The 22147-nt window shown below is 38.7% G+C and overlaps 2 protein-coding genes and 1 pseudogene across 3 annotated transcripts in view; 1 reads left to right on the top strand and 2 right to left on the bottom strand.

Moving 5' to 3' along the window:
- Positions 1-22147, bottom strand: part of LOC145479610 (uncharacterized) — a 385465-nt gene that overhangs the window by 63551 nt on the left and 299767 nt on the right. The window lies entirely within an intron of this gene.
- LOC145484284 (neuropeptide Y receptor type 1-like) lies at positions 14556-16385 on the top strand. The gene has a single exon (XM_081462930.1). It carries the CDS (start codon positions 14760-14762, stop codon positions 15864-15866), a length of 1107 nt encoding a protein of 368 aa, XP_081319056.1. The 5' UTR covers positions 14556-14759; the 3' UTR covers positions 15867-16385.
- LOC145479532 (neuropeptide FF receptor 2-like) overlaps positions 19967-22147 on the bottom strand; it is a 3382-nt pseudogene continuing 1201 nt past the window's right edge. Inside the window, exon 2 of the transcript XR_014048430.1 lies at positions 19967-21579. The product of XR_014048430.1 is annotated as a neuropeptide FF receptor 2-like (transcript). The remainder of the gene's footprint in view (positions 21580-22147) is intronic.

The raw sequence follows: 22147 nt of genomic DNA, 5'->3' as shown, positions 1-22147 counted from the left end.
AATTTTAACACTGTGTACATGAGTAAACGCAAACGATTCCCCTTGATTTACAAGGATTAGAGTTATAACTCTACCACTTATCTCTGGAATATAACCTGCCGTCAAGATGGTCGGCATCCCAGCTTTAACAGGAATATCAGCATCTTAATTTATTAGTAGTTTGTCTGTTATATCGATCGGTTTATCATAGTAGTTTAACAATAAAGCGTTGCACGCTATGTTGAGAATTCGACGTCAAAATACTTTCTGACTAAAAGAAAACCAAATTTAAAATGATGTTATATTTACGGTTAATTGTACTGTTTGATGAAACTCTTCAACGCATGCGCATAAAAGGTGCGTGTTATTGTTTTCGCGGTTTCCTTTTATCCAAAGCGGCTAACATCTTTTCACTTCATAATCTAAATATTGGAAAAGGGTAAAACACTGTAGCTTAAGATTAAGGTTATGAATATTTCAAACAGACAGTTTTGCTTCAAGTCTACACTTCAAATGTCGGCTTCGTGGCTTCTAATGGGATATTTTTCGACTTCGTAGTAGTTTATTCTAACCTAAGTTCAGCTGGTTTTAATCAGTACCTTTACTGATCTACCAATAAGAACTTAAATTCACAAATACTTCTTCAGTGAGATAAGTCAAACTAAAAGTAATCAGTATTTACGATTTAAAATCACGAATGTTTCTTCAAAGCAAGGTACTACAAAATTTGCTCGTGTCATCGTCTTTCATATCCTAATAATCGAAGCTCGAAGTTGTGCCCTCTTAAAATTTGCCGGCATAATGTATCATTCTGGCGCAAACGTATGTTCATAATTAAAGCGCTTGGGTTTTTAAAACGTAATGAAATTATCTAACACGCGGCGAGTTAGTTCTGTTGATAAGGTATTGATACTGACTCGCTGTGAAATAACTTCATGTATATGATCTATGCGTCATTATTTTCACAAATATTCTTGTGCGAGATGCTTAAATTTAAGCTCTGTTTTCTTGAGACTAGTTTGAGATGAATTAATGAAGAATTACTTTCTATCCTTTGATAGATTCCCTTCTACTGAAAAGAAAAACCCATGAGTTATTGTTTCTGAGATGCCTCATTAACGACGGGAAGAAAAAAAGATAACAATCAAAGTACTTCTCATAATCTGTGCGCTCATGATGCCCTTTCAAGTTCTAGTTCAACTGTAACACTCTGAAGAACCGGATACATGCTTGGCTTAAGAAAAGCGCCCAAACCAAACTCAGACTGCGCCTCTCAGCCTGCCAAATTCGATGTGTTTTTCACACAAGATGATTCCATCGAAAAGAAGGAGGGTCTAAAAATTTCTTAAACTTTGGCCACGCGTTAGAGCGGTTTTCAATTGCGTGTCGTAAAACCAAAAACCAAAATAATCTCTCTAGCCAATCACTAAGGACACAGGCAATACAGTGAACCAATCAAAACTAGAAGGAATAACATGTAGCTGACGCAAAGCGCGGGAAACCTGTGCCAGTGAATCATGATTGGTTTTAGATTTACTTTTGATTGGATGAAAAAGTTGTGCCAGTTTTTTTAAGCCAATCGTGTAAAACCAGTTACTTTTCGATGGTAAAATTAAACCCCTCTAATCATGTAAATGAAACCTGAAATATACGGTGGTCACCCTGCTCTCAGTTTTATGTAGTATTATTTCCAGAGGTGAATAAAAGAATTGGACACTATATTCACTACGCTAGGCGGTGAATATAACTTTTCTGAAGCTTGGTTACTAAGCTCGCCACCTTTGCCATCTTGGCAAGTAAACATGGGAGACAGTTGCTGAATGAAATTTTCGTTTATTCGAAAGACATCACTCCGAGTTCAGGATAGTTGAAAGCATGGGGAATTTTTAAAGTAACTATTGTTGCCTTAAGACGAAAAAATGTTTTCAAAAGCTAATATTCAAGGCATCTGAGAATCGTAAACGCAGTGGTTTCAGTGGGGACGATCGAAAAAGCAGGCGGGCAACAAGCGGGGTCTGGTTGTCACCGAATCCCACTCGTCGCTGATCCCGCTCGTCGCCCGCCTGCTTTTTCGATCGTTCTAACTGACTGAGAGCCTGGAACAGGCTAGTGGTTACTACCAAGAAAATGAAGCCTGAGTGAAAATAGAAGCTATCATATTAGTATCAATAAACAACGCTTTTGTGAAGAGAATAACTGTTGTCTACACTCGCTGTGTCTTTTTAGTCGGAACAAATATTATATGGTGTCTATCTGGAAATGAAACTTTTCGCAGTAGCTTTTGGACGAAGACGATTTTCTTACATACATCTCTGTTTCTATTCCGTAATCCGGTAACCTATTGTGAAGCAAACATAAAATTAATGAAATGAAATTGCATTGTGATGTTGTCCCGCCATATTGAATTATACACTGTTGCTACCAAATAATGTCACGTGAACGAAAACTTGTGCAGTGATCGGTTAATGGTTTGTTTTGGTCGAGGTTATCAAATCTGATAACGATCCCGGACTGTTTAATGATCGCCAGTAGGTCAGTTCGAGTGGCGAAATTTTTTATTCAGTTTCTTCCAATGGGTGCTAGTCATGTTTAGACGATGAGTACAACTGCGAATGAAGTCAACAACGATATAACAAAGGTACTGGATGGATTTATTTTTCGCAGAGTTTTGCTTGTTTGTTTTAATGCCTAACTCGATAATTAAACCGATTCACAATCGATGTACATTCAAGCTTACTACGGCAACATATTAGAAAACAAACGAACAATAGCGGGATTTTTTATACCGTTATTTTGTAGTTCTTGATATTCACCTCTGAAAATTATACTAAAACTAGGAGTTTAAATGTGAAAGTGGGTGCTGGCGTCAGAGCTTGAGGGAAATACTGATAATACGATTTGCAATAAACTGAATAATAGGGGTTGGTGCAGCTTTTTAAAAGAGAATTACGATTTTTCCAACTAGTTTAGTTTTAAAGGGCTTTTGTGAAACAACAACAGCGCCCAAACTTTTTTTCTTGAGTTAAGAAAAGAACGTAACATATGCCCAGAACTTGGTTTAAGAGACCCAGGAAACCTTTAGTAGATGTGTTTCCACGAGTGTTCTTTTTAAAAATTAGCCTTTATGCTTAAACGTTACCGGTAAAAGTGAAAATGAGACGTTTTAATAGCATGAATTTGTGATTTTACCGAAACTGGAGCCGTCACGCAACGTGTCAAAATCCACAGAACAGTATGATTGCAAGATTTTCTTTCACCTCAAAGGGCAAATGTAACTCAATGGTCAAATTATTTACCTCAACGGGCAGACATTCTGACTCAATGACCGAATTTAACGCCTCAACGGGTGAAGAATATTGTAAATGATTTGCCTGTGGTACCGATCGCTTTCGACATAAAGCAGGTTGGTTTCACACCTTCCTCTCTTTCTCCCGAGACCAGCAAGCTGCAGTCGGCAGTTTACTCCGAATGGAAGCACTGCTGCTGAATGCACTGAGAAAAAAATGATCTCCATGAAGTAGGACTTGATCGATATCTTGACACCCCCATTCGTGAATCGGCAATAATTGCTCACATGATAGAGCCGACAGCCAAACACATAAAAATCTCATGTCTTCCTCGAGAGTCATCACTAAACCGTTTATGACCATGATGAATACTTCCACAAGCAATTAAAGACATCTATATTTCACCTCGTTTATCGTGTCCTTGATTTCTAGCAGATCGGGATGGCTGTACTCAGCTATTGCTCGAAATCGATCGATATTTCCACGTGCATTCACAAACACCCTCGGAATGCCCGGATATAAAAAACGCAATCGATTGCGCATGTCTCCGATCTTACATCCGACAAATTTTGTCTTTTTCTCGCTATTGTGAACAATAGGCTGCTGCCTCGCCAGGGCTCGCCAGCAACAATTATTCGCCTCAGGCTCGACCTCAGGCTCAGTGACCATTGGTGAATATTTACCTCGACTTCGTCTAGGTTAATATTCACCAATGTTCACTGCTGAGCCTGAGACGAGTAATTGTTTGAAATAGATAGCCGTTTTAGAAACTTGGACTTCCGACGTTTTCGTTTGGAACTGTAGAAATCAGAAAGGGGAACTATAATCTCTGTTACTGAGCACGGAATGTATATTTTCTGACATCTGCAGACATAAATCTCATTCCCATTTTTGTGGATGCTGCGCATCATGGGATGCCAGTATCCACTATGCCATCACCCGTGTAACTAACAAAAGAAACTTAGGAAGCCAAGAAGTTCACGAATATTGCAGTCGATTTACTAAGGTGATCGATCACGAGTGAACAAGATTACGAGCAGTCTGTTTTTGTTCCATCTTCCGGGAGACTGGAAATGTTAAGATTTTGCGTTTGTGTATTCGCGTCGCACGCTAAGAGAAGAGAGGGAATACTCATAGTCTACTAATGATCTGACAAGATACTTTCCAATGTATGTGTAGCAAACCTCGGGAATTTTTCGGGTAGTCTCTTGGCGAGTAGTTGATCCTCGTTTGTCTTCTTTAAATCCAGGAAGTAACGGACATCGCATCTACCGAAATGTTTGAGGCTTGTCACCTTTCAAATTTTAAATCTTTAATGTCCTGTTACAAATACAATAAGCCAGGCTGGAACTCCAAACATAGCTATCAAGGCAACACAAGTCATTCCACTGTTTCTCGTTAGTTTTAACACTTTGCTTTTCCAATCTTGCATATTTGAGTCGCTTAAATCCCGGGTTAAATATTATATGAACTAGTAGAAGACCTTTCATTCAGTTTTGTGAAGCGTCAGTACTAAGAAAGATCAGTAATACAATCCTCAAAACAAATCTGAAGAACTTTTTTCACGGCTATGATCTTTTTTGCGCCAATCATACGACGCGACGGCGCAAGCCCTCCAAAATTAAGAAAAAAGTACGTGAAAGTTTACTAGCCACAAGAAAGATACTAGCCGTGACAAAAGTCCTCCTGATCACACTGCATGAAATGGCATGTATAAGGAGGTATAATGAACCCGTATACATAATGTGTACGGAGAGGTATAATGATGTATACTGAAGCATATGTATAAGGTCTGTATAATGATCAGTATACGTCTGTATCCTTATACGAATGTATACTGTCTTGTGGAGATTTCCTTATACCTAGTGTAAGGGAACATTATACGAGTTGGCAAAGTAAATTCAACTTGATTGTTATTTTGCATCATAAATGAAGGAAATGAAGGCTCCGGTTGCTGAAAACAGAGCTGACATGAAAAATATACGCTGTGGTAATGAATGCTTCTTACGGAAGAACTTACTTGTAAAGGAAACCTCAAGTTAGATAAACAGCAATAAAAGCAGGTATCATTAGCGCGTCTTTGCGCTACTTTGCGGATTTCGTACAGGTATCATTAACGCATCTTAAGCATTCTGTAAATATATCAACAACGCAGCTTAACGCTTCTTTATGCATTGCGTAAAGATATCCATAACGTATCTGTACGCTCCGACACGCATTGCGCAAAGATATCAATAAGCTGCGTGAAATGAGTAATTACGTGGGATTTACGTGGCCGTGAAATTCCTCGACACTTGGCCTGTTCAAGATCAGAACGTGACGTGTCAAGAAACGTGACGTGTTGGAGGGTGCCATGTTCCGATCCTGATACGTCCGTTGCGGTGTGTCAGGAAAAATCCCGGCCTGGGTACGTCATGTGCGGCGTTTCAAGGGAAATTTTCGGACGTGCGTTTCGTTGCTCGTTTCAGGATGTTCAAGTCAACAAAGCGCGAAGATCTATACTTAACTTACATCATTTTGTTAATGCCATCGAGTGTATTCTGTTCAAAATCTTGCGTGGAGGCATAAGACTTAAAATTCATACCAATCTTCAGTATAGCTCTTTTGACTCACGTTTGCATAGTTCTATTTCCTACAGGTGTTTACACCTCTGACTACTATTTTATATTCTAGTATTTACAATCTACCTATCGCAGGGCTCTTTTCGAATACCAGCCCGGCCACTGAATGTGAGACCTTTTAAATAAAGTGCTAAAACAACAACAACGGAACATACCTTACATCTCACCGACCTACGTAGTGGCGCAGCTCACCAATTTCGCAAAGCTTGAGAGCGGAATGCCCTAAGATCGGTTGCATGGGAGGACTTGCAAACACCAAACCCATTTAACGCTGCCGCGTATTTGATGCAAACCATGGAACCCTCCTAGGAGGCCTCTCGCCGATCTTATGCTTGTAAGGGTTGAATGTCGCAAAATCTATTTATTTAGACCGACTAGTGGTATTCCATCATTGTGGTTACCGCTGTAAGTCCGAAAGCATCAGCGCATGCGTAATTATAAAGAGTGCCTTCAACGAAATTTACCCACCAATATTTCTTTCAGTCAGGTTGTTAGTAAAATTTCTAAACACGAATCATATAAATTCGTTTTATGGAAAATTTCGTGTACAAGAGAATTCGTTTCACTTAGTTTTGTCACGATCCGTGATGAAGACCTTGCTCAGAGGCGCTGAGCTCGCTCTCAGAAAATTGCAAGACCATTTGCTTTTCTCGGCTGTTGTTTCTTCAAGCGTTCATCGCAAGCGGCAGAAAAATGAAATTCGCTCTCTCCGCTTTGACGATAATAAGCGTATTCGAGTCTTAAATACATTATCGTGGCGCCATAGAATCCTGGAGTATTCACGACGCACACAACACGTCACCACTGCGTGAAAGCCAAAATATTCTAGAGTATCTAGACTCTAATATGTGATTGTGACGCAATAGAATCCTAGAGTACTCAAGCCGCACACAACACGTGACGTACACCTGGAATATTCAAGTCGAATATGGTGGAATACGCTTCGTTCATAATCGTTCGTGGAAGACGGCCAGAACGGGGTATCCAGTTGAAAAGAAGCCCCCAGTGAACACTCCGAAATGGGCCCTGTCAGATGAGTGGAAGGAGAGGTTACGCAGACGAGAAGAGGAAATGGTTCAAGTAGAAGAAGCTGAAAGGTAAGGTGTTTATATATACAGAAAAATACTGTCTGTACAAGTCTGGGAAGCAATTTTTTTCGAGTATTTAAGAAATTCCACTCCTCTTTTTTGTTTGTCACTTACTTAAACCTTATTCTCTACGTCATAGAACTAAAGCTGACTTTTTTTTTTTCCTTTGACAGAAATGACAACGAAGCATGTGATGACGAAGATCATGAAAGTGATCAGAGTGTAGATGATGCAGATTTTTGATGAAGTTTACTAAATTATATTGCTTTAACTTATTTCGACGTGTACCCGAAACGTCATTGGAAGACATTTTACTTTATGTGTAAAATAGTTGTTTTGTTGCTTATCACAATTACAGTTCTAACTCCATGTAGACTAAGACTTAAAGAAGCATTAAATAGCTTCGACCACATTCAGGAGATCATGAAGGTAGTTATCAAGTAGATTTTTATTTGCAAATGTAGAGAGGAACACAAGTAAATGGTGTTTGTTTACGAATCAGTTTCTACGCTAAGATTTGAAAATGAATATCCGTAAAACCTGCCACTAGAAATCCCGAAAACAAATTTCATTGTAGCTAAAAACCAGGGGTCATTGTCCATAAGATATACGAAATCAGTACACATCCCGTCCATGCCACGATCAGTATACCCCTTGATTCTCCCAGTATACGTACTGTATACTGACATTTGACCTGACGTAGAAGGAATCCTGCCGCAACTGTAAAATTCCGTATACACACCTTCCACAGACCTGCCAGTATACCTCCTGTTTCACACAGTATACATGATGTATACTGACATGTATAATGACATATAAGGAATCCTGCCACAAGTGTATAAGATCCTGGTATTTTTCTTGGCCAACCCTGAAATATACTGATCATCATACAGACCCTATACATCCTGCCGCATCCTTATATTTGTCTTATACCAATAGATATACTGACTGTGTACGACCTGAGGAAGGCTCCTTATACAGACGATTTTATGCAGTGCATGATGGGCAGACGTGAGAGGCAAAGTTTGTAAGATAAAAAATTTCGTACCCTCTACACGTTAAATCATAATTGATCACGTTCCCAGTCCCTGCCGAGCGGTTGACGGCAGAAAACTGATCAACTTTCCGATGTCACGCATAAATGGGCACTGTTTTGGTCGTCATATTGCAACTTTAAATTTTGCCCAGCTAACACGGTGAAATCTGAATGTGTACTTCATTAAATTACAGAGAGAGAAACTGCAGGCCTTACCTTGTGAGCTCAGCAAGTAATATTGTTAGTAAATGCTATTTTTGTGTGCCAATTGGACATCGTTTCCGAAGAGTGTTTTGTCGTCAAACTGGCCAAAGTTTCCTACCTAAGTTTTACTAAGTTTTCAAAATTTCCAGAGTTTTCCTAAGTTCCCAAAGTTTCCTTGTCTCTTATTATAACACCGTAAGGATAAATATATCAAAATTCGCTCAAACCTTCTTTAAACGCCCCAGAGTGAGAAGAAATAACAATCCTTAATGTTCAAGAGAGTCTTTATTCGGTAAATTACCCATACATTGATCGATTTCAATGCCATCTCCTAATCTTTGCTTATTTCCATACAAACCCTTATATTTCAGTCACGGTTCCCCATACGAACTCATATATCACGCTTGGGCGACCTGTGTCTGCGTTATCTGAGATTTTCTCACTAGTTTTCGTTCACGACAAATAACGGCTGTCCTTGTTGCGAGAACTCACGTGACTACTGAATGCTGAAGAAGACAAACTCATCCAAGCGAAGGGTTTTGTAACATTTAATGGAAACATCACAAAGAATTGGTGACGAGATAATTAGCCCTTTCCACTTGTTGGAAAACCGGTGAGAATATTCCCAAATGGAACACCAACTTTTCAACTAACAAAATGAGACGGAATGAGTGCATACCATTTCAGTGGAAAGGACTGTTCCATTTCATTTCCTGCTGCAACGACTGCGTATTTCATCAAGGAGCACGAGTTTAGTATAAACTGAAAAAAGCGAATGGTACAGAGATTTTCAGATCATTCTGGTAACAATGATAGAGGAGGACTTAATCTGAAGGGATTTCGTTGTTTGCAAAAATTCCCAGTGGAGTTGAAGACATTGAACGTTCCATCTGACTTCCAGCTGGGAAAACCGTTAAAGCGAAACTTTTTATTTGACAGTTCAAGCGCACCACGCTTGGTATTTTTATTCATCGATTATTTTTATCTCTTAATCATATGCACTGAGACCTTCACACGTACATTCACTATATAACGAACTCACATAACGTATCTTATTTGAATTTGAGAATGATGCCATGGAGCCGTCGAAACGTCATTCTTTAATATCGCTGCTTTTCATTCTTAATCAATTAAGTTACTTTTTATTTTTATTTACAGAGTCGAAAAAGATAGCGTTTAGTTTGTAATCAAATGATTTCGAGTGCGATTTTGAATAAATATGCAAGCAAATTAAGGGAAAAATGCACGAGCTGGTAGGACGAGTGCAGTTTGTAGTCTTTGAAAAATTTGCAAGTGCTTATGTTCCAAATTGCACGAGAACAATCATGTGATAACTTGTTACTAACATACCTGCAATTTAAGACGAAATCCGATAAGAAATCGAGCAATTTCAATTTCTAGTGGACAAAAACCCTGTACCAGAATAATTTAAAGTATAGTAATGTCCTTTTTGCATTTTCGAAAACGTAAAGATATAAATAGTTGCCTGCAATAACACCAAAAACAATTTCCCTTAGGAACTTGAGAAAATTAATTTTAAAACTCAGAGAAATTGTGCAAACACAGGTAAATTTATCATCAGTTTCATTTTACCGGTATTTTCAAGTATTTTATACGAATTTCAGAATTTGTTTTCAACATTTGGTGTTGAAAGAAATGATTTCTTTTGAGGATATATTTAAAACAGTCGCACAGAAGTTTGTAATACAGAGTACTGAAATAAACTCGGTATAAGGTTTTTGTCCATTTGTTACTCGAACGTCTGGGGGATTCCTGCTCAATTCCAATTTTCTGCTTTCAAGTTCAACTTTTTGCACTGTTTGGGATGGCATCCTCTCAGCCAATCAGCATGCAGAAATCTTTGCATGTATACTAATATTCTTGCAAACAAATATATTTAACATGACACTTTCTTCTCTTGCAAGGGTTCAATGACGGCTATTTATTACCCCCGATTGAATAGAGGCAGAATGAAACTCAAATACTCGAGAATCAACCCAGTAACTGGCCAGACTGACACTATGCAGTGCCGAATAACGGTAACCCATGAGTTTAAGGTAATCAAATACCCCATTCACACCAACTAAACCAGGTTTAATTAAACGAAGTTTCATAAAACTCGGTTTTACAAAACATGTTTAAAAGATTTCATTCTTTTCGTATAAAAGTTTCTCATTGTTATTGTTTTGAAGGGTTTGACACTGGCTGACTTAGAATAGGAAAGACAAAAAATAAAAAATAAAACAGAAAGCCCTACTAAAAACTCACAAAACTGAAATTGAAATTCATGTAGTAAGTGAATAAAGATGGTGAATTTTAAGCTCGGCAATGAAATGTGAAAAGTGAACTGATCAACATGACACGAGCGTGGGACAAAGAAAAATTCTGAGTCCCCGATGGATTAAGTTAATGTAGCTTTGAACTACTAGGTTGCGGATGCTGTGACATGGGGGTCACAGAAAGAACATACCGTGGCTTTCGTAGCCCAGTTCAACTCCCAGTTATTGTTTATCGTGCACAGCTGTATTTTTTTAGCTAGAAAGATTCCATCTTCCTTTGTTCCTGCAGGACAAAAACAGCTGCGCGAAAAGCTGGGTCGGAACTCATGTCTGGTCGCCAGTTTTTGTCTTCATTCTTGCTATTTTGACTTACACCCTCGACGAACTGAAGAAACGAGGATTGCTCCTAGTTATGATTTCTTTGACGGGAGTTCTTCGCGACTATGTATTCCCACATAAAAGCGTGTGGAAAATAAAAGCGTGATTTAGTCGCATAAAAGCGTGTGGAAAACTACCCTGATTTTGAAAAATTGGCGCACGTAATTCAGCATGGTCTACAGGGGTTAATAGTTAAAAATATCGAAGGTGAGTCAACGGAGGCAAATGATCTTAGTCCGGAATATTTTGCAGAGCTGGGTCTACTGCGTAAAGAATTTTAAATGTTGGCAAAGTTTTCACGAAACTTAAGGTGGCTGAACACAGTTTTTGATACCTGTGTTTCATTCACCTTTTTCTCTAAAACCCTTGATCCTTCGGTCGTCAAAAATGGCAGCAAGCAAGTTAACAACACAAACTTTGGTTTTTTGATGGTTAAGCTGACGTATGTGCCGTTGCCATGGCAATATGAATAAATATAAACAGGCCTTTAAGATCAGTTTTGTTTATTTGTAGAAAATCTAGTCATTAGATTTTCTTTACAATTTGCATGCAACAAGCTTGTAACGATTCTCACAAGTTAACACCATTTTGCTAATAATTTAACAAAGAGATCTTTAATTATCCCTTGCTGAAGGTTCACTGGAATATCTAGAATTTCCTTTGTTAAAATTCAGTTATTTCCAATACCCCAGTTACTTATTTCCTGAAGTATTTTCGTGCGAAATTTCGTGAAATTCTAATGAGTGATTCTCGAGAAATAGGCGTATTTCCGAGAGTGCAATTTTTCATTCAATCACAATTTTTTGACTTACTACGCATGCGCTGCATATAACTGGGTTCTTTCGGTAACAAAGAAAAAGCTGAGAATTGCTGGGATCTTTGCATCGTTACCTTTTCTAACATATCTTTGTAATAGAAGACTAAAGTCATCAATACACTGCGTTCAATTATACAGAAAAATAACACAGATAGTGCGGGTGTTGAGTAAATAAAATGATCGCTCTATTGACGGCATGTTTGTTTTTTGCAATCCTTGTGCGCGCGCTGAATTGCATCAGCAAAAGTGCGCGCGAAAACTGTGTTCGGCCACCTTAACCCTTCTTGAGGCATTTGAAACCGCCGCACAGATAAACGAAGACCCAAAAAGAACGGAATTCGATGGTACATTTTGCAAACAAATTCAAACTTCTAATTGATAGATTTTCTTCATTTTTTTGCTAAACGTAGAAATCGGTAGAGAAAATGATCCATCAAAAGAAAAATAGGGGTCACCGAACGTCCAAAATCGTTAAATCCAGGCAAAGCTATAGCAATGACCATCTGCCCTATCACGGTTCGTTTTATTACTTAGCGCGCGCTCGATGCATGACGTGGCGTGTGAATTTGCGTGCGCAGTAAGGATAAGCAGAAACAACTAGCGCGAACGACCTTAAAACAACACTGGTGTAGCGCAAGTCAAAGTCTCAAATCCTGTTGGAGCCCTGCCTTCTCTAATTTACCTACTGAACATTTCGTGTATGGTTATGCAGGTTTTTTTTTCAGCTATTCAAATTGTCTTCTTGCGAAACTTGATAATCCAAAACTATAGCAACGTGGCCTGCCTTCGGCTAGCTTCAATTTTCAATGCTAACTAGCCGAATATTTTCAATAGACTATTTCAAATCAGTTCCTATGTTTACTGTGGTCGGATGTACGTAGAAATTTCGGAAAGCACTTGTGAAGCTCGAATTGCTGTACGCTACGCCTGTGCTCACTGTGTTACCATGGATGGTAGAAATGTAGGCTACTATGTCCTTGTGAAGCGGAGTAAGGAATGGTTTGCTTGAAGTCTCTCCGTCATATTCTTCTCTAATCTTCATCGTGTGGACTACAGATTTATGTCGGAAAGAAGAGATGTTCCCAAAAATCTCACTTATCATCAGCTGTAGCAAAATACAATCAGAAGAATTTAGGCATGCAACGCAGCACAGTTCAGACCACTTTAACGTCAGTTTTTGCGCTTTTTCGAAATTCATTTAGGTGTTGAGCAATATGTTGTTGTTTGCGTGACGAGCTGACAAGATCATCCCGAGCGAAGACTATCGTCCAAATGGTCACACCAACGTAGCGAAAAAATGACATGACGTTCTCGTCTCCTTTCTCCAATTCTGTTTTAAGTTTCTCAGCTTGTTGTTGTGCTTGTGCGAACCTGGATCCTCGTATTTTGGTCGTTTCACTGCTTGTCGCAGATATCTTGTTGAGAAATGTTATTACACTCGGTACGCACTCGGATGTAAAGAAATCGTCAAAACCGAGGGAAGAAAGCACTTTTCTGGTTTTCTTCTGGCGTTCAGACAATTTGGCTTTGAATTTTCTGGTAGGTTCCTTGCCACTGCATGAGTTTTCGTGTTTTTGCAACCACGCTTTCAGATGATACCGCTTTTTACACTTGCTGCATTTAAACGTACTGCCTTCATCTTCGCTCTCGCTTTCATCTTCGTCTTCACTGCCTTCTGCCTCTACCGCGTTCACCGCCCTCTCGTTGTCTTCTTAAAGTTTTGCTAAATCATTTTCATCCCACTCTTCAAAAAAATCTTCAATATCCATAGTTTGGTCCTGGTTTGGTCACTTACTGTGCAGTGTAAACAAAGTTGCTGCAAAAGTAAAATTTAGCTTGCGACAGTGACGTCACGAATTTCCACTGTGTTGGAACCGGTGACGCGAGCTAGTTTCCAATCCAGTCTCTTTACTATCCATGATGCTATGAATCTTGGGAAATTTAAAGTGACTGTCAAAGTCGTAATTGTTGACATTCTGTCTTTCTTTCTATCTACATTCTGTCTTTCGATGTCTGTGAAATGGAGCATTCTGTCTTTAGAAGTCACTCTAATAACAACAAAAAAAGGAGCAAGAGGATCTTTTCCCGGCTTGATTTTCTTTACTTAACACGGATGTTCTGATGGAAAACCTGTCAACTACGACAATCCAAACATTTTGGAGAGATTGCCGGACAATCTCTCCAAAATAAATAATAAATTTTGAGAGGAATTCCTAGACCAGCTGAAATTCTTAACTGCGAATGAAAATGACACATCTCCCAAATTAGTTGAGTAGCTTTCAATTCCAGGAATAAAGAATATGTCCACAAATTTAGTGTAGTGTGTTCTAATTTTTAGCCTTATTAGTTTAGACTTGTCAGCACACTTAATTTTTTTTTTCTCGGTCGGTTAATACTATAATTTCCCGGAGAAAAGTGTTAAGTAGGTAGCCGCATTTAACGATAAATAAAATGATCACTCTCCTCAAACAGGAATTGCGTTTAAAAAAGGAAAAGCAGCTTTAATTAGGATCTTCTTAACTTACGTGATAATTGCTTTTAAGAATTTTTTACAGCGGGATGGTATAACTAGGTTTTAAAAAGTGTTTTTATTGAGTGTATTTTTTTTCTCCATTTAATTACATAAACACATATCTACATATGTCCGTCGGTATAGCTTTGAACTGAAGCCTATACTTCCTATACGATTACAATCAGCTTCGGAATCAACGAAATTCAAAGACCTTCCATTAAGCTAATCCACAGTGTTCTGAACAAATTTAACCGTGATAGGATAAGCATTGTTCTGACCTGATTGTATGGTGATATGTATTTAAATAATGGCACGTTTTTCAATTAGCTGTTAGGGATACAAAGTGGACCCGACTGCCGTCAGAGGTTGGTGTAATTTACTTGTCTTTGTGACAGCCGACATTCCTTATTTACGCAGGCGATTTCCGCGGTACGACTAAATCAAGCCTTTCTTTCCGCTTTCAGGTTCATGGATGTCGATAAAATCTCTAACAATCAAATTTTCAACAAAAAAAATGCCAAGTTAGTGCTTTGGATTTAAAAAACGGAAAGGAAGGACATGAATATATCAGAGAACACCAACACTACTGGAGGAATAGTTGATGAAGCAGCAAGGAACGCAACCTTGACGATTTTTGTTTTGACTTTTGTGTTCGGTTCTACAGGAAACCTACTCGTTCTTTTGGTTGTCGCCAAGAAACACACTCGGACAATCAACGATACGTTTATTGTGCATCTGGCGATTTCTGACCTGATTTTTATTTTCTTGTGTTTGCCAGTGTTTATTTACATGCAAGTGTCAGATTTCCTTGGATCGTTAGTGTATTGTAAGATTATCTGGCCCATGATGACTGTTTCGTTTTGCGCGGGGATTTTCACGGTGACCTTGATGGCGGTTCATCGCTGCAAAGCAATACTTCGTCCTTTCGACAGTACGCTTGAAAAGAGACAGCTGGTTCTGGGTTTTGGGACAATATGGGTTCTTTCGTTTCTTGTAGCACTACCATTAATCATCGTCGCTGGAGTGGGACCCTCGGGTGCATGTCACGAAGATTGGCCGTCAAACGATCATAAGCGAGCCTACACCGCTGTATTAGCCGCACTCCAATACTTTGTTCCGCTCATAATCATCGCTGTGGCATACATCAGAATCGTTGGAGAACTTTTCCTCTCAAAGCGACGCAGTTCTTTTACTTCACCAGCAAGAACAGTCGAGGAAGCAAGGAAACAAGAAAACAAAAAGATTGCAAAAATTCTTACAACCATAGTTGTTTCGTTTGCCGTCTGCATGCTGCCTACCCATGTGGCATGGTTGTTAGTTGATTTTGGCGGCAAAAGCGAGCAGGATACAGCACAAGTTATTTTCAAGTTTTCCGACTTGTTGGCGGTGTTTCATAGTTGTTTAAACCCAGTGATTTATGGAACAGTAACTCGTCAGTTTCGCCAGGATTACCTCAGATATCTTTCTTTTCTTTTTTGTTGTAACAAGACAACCTATTTACCAAAAACGTGCCAAAAAGGTTGTTGTGTTTGCATGATCGATCACGAAAGGCAAAGGGCGGAGTACAATACATGCACTAGAAATGAGCACACTGCTAAAGATCCGCTGGAAATGAACTATCTAGGAACCATTCAGTCGATCAATCTCATCTCAGAAGTAGTCTAACTTTTATCTTTCACTCAGCAGCTTGTTTGATATTAGATTTAATGTGGTATTGTATTTTTTTTTCAGTTCAGTGGATGAGGGTATGTAGGTCAGTAAAATGAATTTTAAAAAAACAGCTGCACTTCTATTGTTCAAATTACAACTCACTTGACTTAATGCATTGACAGAAGCGCTGTGTGAGGATTTTGTCCAATCAATTACTGACAAATGTTTTCAGCTCGCGAACGATTAATTTATTGAGTGATTTATCATAACCATGAATTTAACCATGAAAGAGCCTCCAAGTTTCTTGTTGACTGGCTTGTTTTGCCTTGGCTGGTTGTACAGTTCTGTGGCATTTCCCTTTCTCATTGGTAAAGATTCTTCACCATCTTAGGGAATTGGCGACCAAAACAGCTATATGTAAAATAAAGGCACCCTGTTCAACGTACTTGAAGAGATCAAGTGTGGTCCTCTCCCCCTCCTAACTTGAAGTGGTTGATATCTATATCATTGTGATCCAAAAGATATAACGTTTAGGCCTGCTTTGGTTTCTTTGTTGGTTTTTGTTGTGCTTCCGTAGTACCTTAATTCAAATTTATTAGGTAAACGTAACAGAAGTGATATTTTTCTAGAAAAGCACACTCGTTTAGTAACAATTACGAGAACACGAGAAAACATAAGAAACATAAGCCATCTTGTCATGAAAACGTACATAGTTGGGATAGCTTACCTGGTATTATTGATTGTTTTTCCTGGTTTTTTATAAGGGGATGGGTGGTGGAAGCGAGGGGGATACAGTAATATTTCTGTTTATTTCATTTTAGTCTGTGGAGCACAGGGGTCCATGTTGCTGAAAATGTTTCTGCACCTATCCAGATGTCAGGATGCCTAAAGGATTCGTTTCCCTTATCCACTCTATTGTCTGAAGGTGGCGAATGCTCACATTTTCTTCCCCGTCGCTCAACTGCTACGAAAAAGGTTTAAGCAGAGTTACAACAAGAATGAGCAAAAGTTTAACGTGGTGTCTGAAGTGCGAATTTCCCCTCAACGGATGTGCTCACATCCACCGAGCATAATTATCTCCGTCGCCATTACCACTCCTCCACGTGATGATTATATAATAGTAAATTAGAATCATGTTGTAGCTAATTTACAGATATAGAAAAGTTTCGGGGTTTTTTCTTGTATTTCATTACCCCCAGAAAGGAGTTAAAAGTTTATGGAATTACTGAGATAGCAGTGTCACTAGTATAGTAAGGACTGTTTATGGAATATTCTTTATCCAAATTATTTTACTGTCACGTTGTTGAATGGCTCGATGTAGAAAATCCTTATACCTGTCATTTGAAGTCGATTTCCATTCATCGAAAGGTGTGCTAATCATCCCACGATTTTAAGGAGGGCTTGAGAACATACTAATCTTCAAAGAAGTGATAGGCACTAAATTGCGTAACAGACTCTCTGCGATTTTTTAGATAATCTTAATTGAGTATAAGAATAGTCCATTTTTTGGTGGTGTTTGAGTAAATTTTGCTTCAGTTCCATTCAATTGAGAGATTTATGAAAAAAAAATTCGTGAACGAATTTTTTTTTTACGCTTCTCCTTGTTTAATACACAAACGCCAGACTAAAGCATAGGCACGCAAGGCGTGCAAGGGTTATTTTTTTTGTAAACTACTGAAAAGTCTCTAAATAGGAGCATTCATCGACCTGTTTACAGTAATGATTTGGTTCATTTGACAAGTTTTTTGGTTGCGATGTACAGCAAGAAAGAAACTGGGAATTTATGATGTACATACGATGTTACATCGGTCATGGTAACATAACTTAGTAAGCCATAAAATGTTTGACTGAGCAAACTACAGTAATCTGACACGTTTCCAGAGTAATATAGATACCATCTTATTTTCTATCAGGCAATTTGATTCGTTCTTTGATACAAACCACACTGTGATTGGTGTTGCACGCGCACATGCATAACTCCCTCCCTCACCGATCACATAGCCCTTCCGAACCCCCAGGAGGAATTTTTGCTCAAAAATACTCAAGTTAAGAGAACTTTTCGCATTTTATAGGAGTCCTAAGTTTACCCTTTTTTACATACCACAGCGCAACAACACTACTTCACCGAAAATAGAAAGAAAGAGAAAAAACCGCTCTGACACGTTGAAAGTCTGATTTAATTAAATTGCACTTTAACTTGGTGCCACGCAGTCTTCAAAGAACATTTGAACAGTTTTCATACTTTTTACCTTTAAAAATATCGGACTGAAAAGAATGTCATAAAATGCCCATCAAATAAAAATATTAAACTGCTACTGCAGAGACGTAAAAACCGTCCAGAAATGAAAGCTTCTTTTTTGTTTAAAATCCTGGGAACAATAGCCGGTAACTTGTCAGCTCCAACTGAATTTACCCCCATATAAAAAACTAAAGTGTTAAGTTACCATTTGTAACTAAAGATAGCAAACATCTCGTGGGAACAAGTGGTGACGATTCGTCAGCTCTAATTGAATTTACTCCCTTGTGAAAAACAAGAGTGTCAAATTACCCTTCGTAACTAAAAAATAAAAATATCTCGTTATATTTGCATGCAACAAGAACAAAACAATAGTTACCTGCACTTATTATTGTAAACGTTAGAACTGTTTCAACTCTAAATAGTCTCGTCTCCTCTAAAACATGTCCTAAGAACTAGAAATGACGATTCGTGACCTCTAATTGAATTTACTCCTTGTGAAAAGCAAAAGTATCAAGTAACCTTTGTAACTAAAAATAAAAATATCTCGTTACATTTGCATACTACTAACTCATGAAGTTTCAAAACTCAAGGCTCATCTCGTTTATAACTAGCCACCATTACACGGAACATTATGCACTCTAAAACAACCCAATATATGTATGTAACTGTCACCCTCCGCTCCAAACCGGACTAAAAATCACAAACCGGCAACATACACGTCAGTCCGCTTTATTTTTCAATTACCAAAGTACTTGTGTTTAATACAATAAAACGCTCAAGACTTCATATACCTCACCTAAGTTATCTTGAACAAACATAATTTCCTTTTTCTTCAACTACAATTCGTGTTGGTTATTAACGTGAGTAAGCGAAAACCAGTGATAACGTTGAAGAGAAAAGATTTAGTTTCATTAAAACGTATCTTCTCATTCCAGTAGTAAACAACCATTATTATTGTAAAATCGTCACAGAATAATATCTTTTTGTTCTGTTGACCAAATTAATCGTAGTCTCTTCGCTTTTCACATTGAAGGTGAACTTATCAATGGATGCTGAAATTAACGACATGCCCGGAACACTCATCACGACCTCTGCAGCAATATTTAGGTTTCAATACAACACGCAAACGATTTGAACCTGGTCACAACCTCTTCTCATCCTTAGTAGTGCATTCTGCCCCCCCCAAAATACAATTGATTCTATCATAGAAACCACATCAATTTGTTTTTCATTCACATCTTAAACCTAGTAGTAGAGTGGCTCAATTCAAGAACTTATCAAATGGGAAAAGCTCACCCTTCATCGCATGCTCGTAGTTATATGCCAAACACCTCGTTTCTTTGACTGATTATATCCAGTTGCAAATGATTATCAAACTCGCCCACAAAATCCTCAGCCTAAACCACAGAAAATGTCGAAGTAAGCCCAATATATATGAATACTTCCTCCTCTTTTATAGAAGAGTAAATATGGCCGTTCTGAACTGTATCGGCATCAAATCTTCTCACATACCATTTACCTTTACAACAAGAAATTTGATTGGCTGTTTACAGTAGATCCAATCTGATTGGTATGACATACATACATCTATCACTCACTCACTCACGCATCCATTGATCCGTCCATAACATACCCCGACGCGCCGACTAAGAGGTATTTTTTTTTACAAAAAAATAACTCAAAAAGAGATCGCTGGATCTGGAAGGCTGAATTTTAATTAAATGCACCCGGAGTTTAAATGAAAAAATACCGTAAACCGGCAATAAGGTTAAAGACAAAAAAATTCCCTCCAGTAACATGCCTCTTTGCTTCGAAATATGCCAAACAAAAGAATAATACTGTTTCTTAGCTCTAGGTTCTTATAGTTCTATGTCCCGGCTCTATGTCCCTTGCAAGAAAAAAGTTGCAAGCTGTAATATGATATAGGAGTTAAAGTATGCACAGTTTAAACCGGCCGTGCTACTTCGATTGGACGTGAGACACCTCTAATCGTATACGGTAACCTTAATATCCCCATTAGATTTGCAATGCGTATACCAAGGTGCATTTCTCTCAGAGTTTATTCCATCAATCACATTTACCTGACTTTGCGTGGGAACACACAAAGTTCTCCTCAGATGTATGATGTATGATGTATGATGTATGAGACACAACTTCTCTCCAAATTACTCTGCATTTCTATGTAAAATGAAAGGTACATTTGGAGAAAGAGCAATGGCAAAAACATCTCATGCAGTTAAGAAAAACATATTCAGTTGCAAAGAACCCTAAGGACCAGAAAAGGAGCAAATAACCTCTTTAAACCTAAGATATGTTGTTTAGAGTCTAAACGCAGTGCAGCTCATTTTTACTCAACTCCAACTCAACTCAACTCCTGTGTTAGGAACTTGTTCCTTATTAACAGAGAGCTTTACGTTACCCTGTTCAGTTTGTTCAACATCACTCATATTTAATTCTGATAAAGTCGCTACCTCGGCGGCATTTAACGTGCACCTGATGAACTCTGAAGGAGCCGAGTCAACTGAGCTGCTCGTGTGTACCCGTGAAAGGTTCCTTGCTTAACGAGTGTTCCAGCGACAACAGAAAACAGCTTTGAGCGACTTCGTATTCGGCTCGAAAATGTTTCATGACGGTACCGTAAACAAGCGGATTTAGACAGCTGCGATGAACAGCAAAAATTTCCGAAATAATGAGCATTCTAAACAAGACCTGCGCCTTGCTTGGGCTGTTTTTACCACCGAAGTAATAGTAAAGGAATGCTAGATGTTTGGGAAACATGCACACGGCAAATATTATGACAATTGACGCTATGGTCCCCACAACTTGAATGTTTTCCCGTCGTCTTGCTTTAGATAGTACTTTGGGTTGCTTGGAATGTTTTCGACCTTTTGATTGGCTTGGTGATAAGCCAATTCGTACGCAGGCAAGAGCTATGATGGATAATGGACATCCCATTTGGCGTTACGTCGGCGAATACCATGGCTGGGAGGATACAAATAAAAGAAAGTAGCCATAGGAGAGAGATCCAGATGTAAATACTCCTTTGGTGCAATTCGGATGCGCAAGGATTCACAATCACTCTGCTGCGATCATGAACGGCTATGGACGTGATGTTGAAGATACTAGAGAGGTATGTGACCGTGATCAAAGGCCATATCAATTGACAGAATGTCTTGGGCGCCTTAAATTGTCCCACTGAGTGTGCAAAGAACATCGGGAAGTATATCAGTATGAGCATGAGATCAGATACTGCCAGATTGAAAATAAAGATGTCGTGAAAAGATCGAGTAGATCTCTTTCCCGCCACAACTACCACCACGAGAGCATTGCCAAACAATCCGAGAAAGAAAATACTGAAGTAAAGTGCTGCATGCACATGTGGGTGGATGAGGTAATAAACTGACGGGTAGGAGGTTGTAGAGTTGCTTGTAATATTCATGGCTTTGGGTCAATCTCTGCCATTGGCTTTGAAATTTTGTTCTCAGGTCCCTAGAGATAAAAATGATAACCCTGTTAAGATAACTGCATTTTGACATGACACGACGCGACAAATTACATGACATATGATACCTGTGATGTGTGCAAAAAACAACACCAACATGCGGAACTACTAGTGATAAGAAAATAGAACCATGCCACCGGACTGATATATAGCTATGCTTTGCTGCATGTAATGTTAACGCTGTTTTTACTGCAGTGTCCTTATGTAGTGACCATACAAACTACTCAAAGGTGCTATGCGTGTTTATAATTGACTTCTGAGACCTGGAATGAACTGCGCTCACAAAACCTTCTAAAAGCTGTCTTTGTGATCAAAAGGAAAATAATGTATATATTAACGGGTTTTCAACGGGTTAAGGAAATGTAAAGTCTACTCTGGGACCTTAAGTCGCCTTAAGTCGCCTTAAGTCACCCTACGTCGCCTTAAGTCGCCTAAAGTCAACTTAAGTCGCTATTGGTTACGCAATGTTAACAAGGTTTCAACACGCTCAAATTGCCCCTGTAGACGGTTATTAGACTTATAACTGTCATGTTAGGGTAAACTCCACTCTAACCC

Source organism: Orbicella franksi, chromosome 1 (genome assembly GCF_964199315.1).
Source record: "Orbicella franksi chromosome 1, jaOrbFran1.1, whole genome shotgun sequence".
In the NCBI taxonomy this organism is placed as follows: domain Eukaryota; kingdom Metazoa; phylum Cnidaria; class Anthozoa; order Scleractinia; family Merulinidae; genus Orbicella; species Orbicella franksi.
This window is presented reverse-complemented; position numbering and strand designations above follow the sequence as displayed.

Excerpts from the sequence above, each read along its gene's own strand:
- LOC145484284 (XM_081462930.1), top strand. The coding sequence starts at position 14,760 with ATGAATATATCAGAGAACACCAACACTACTGGAGGAATAGTTGATGAA.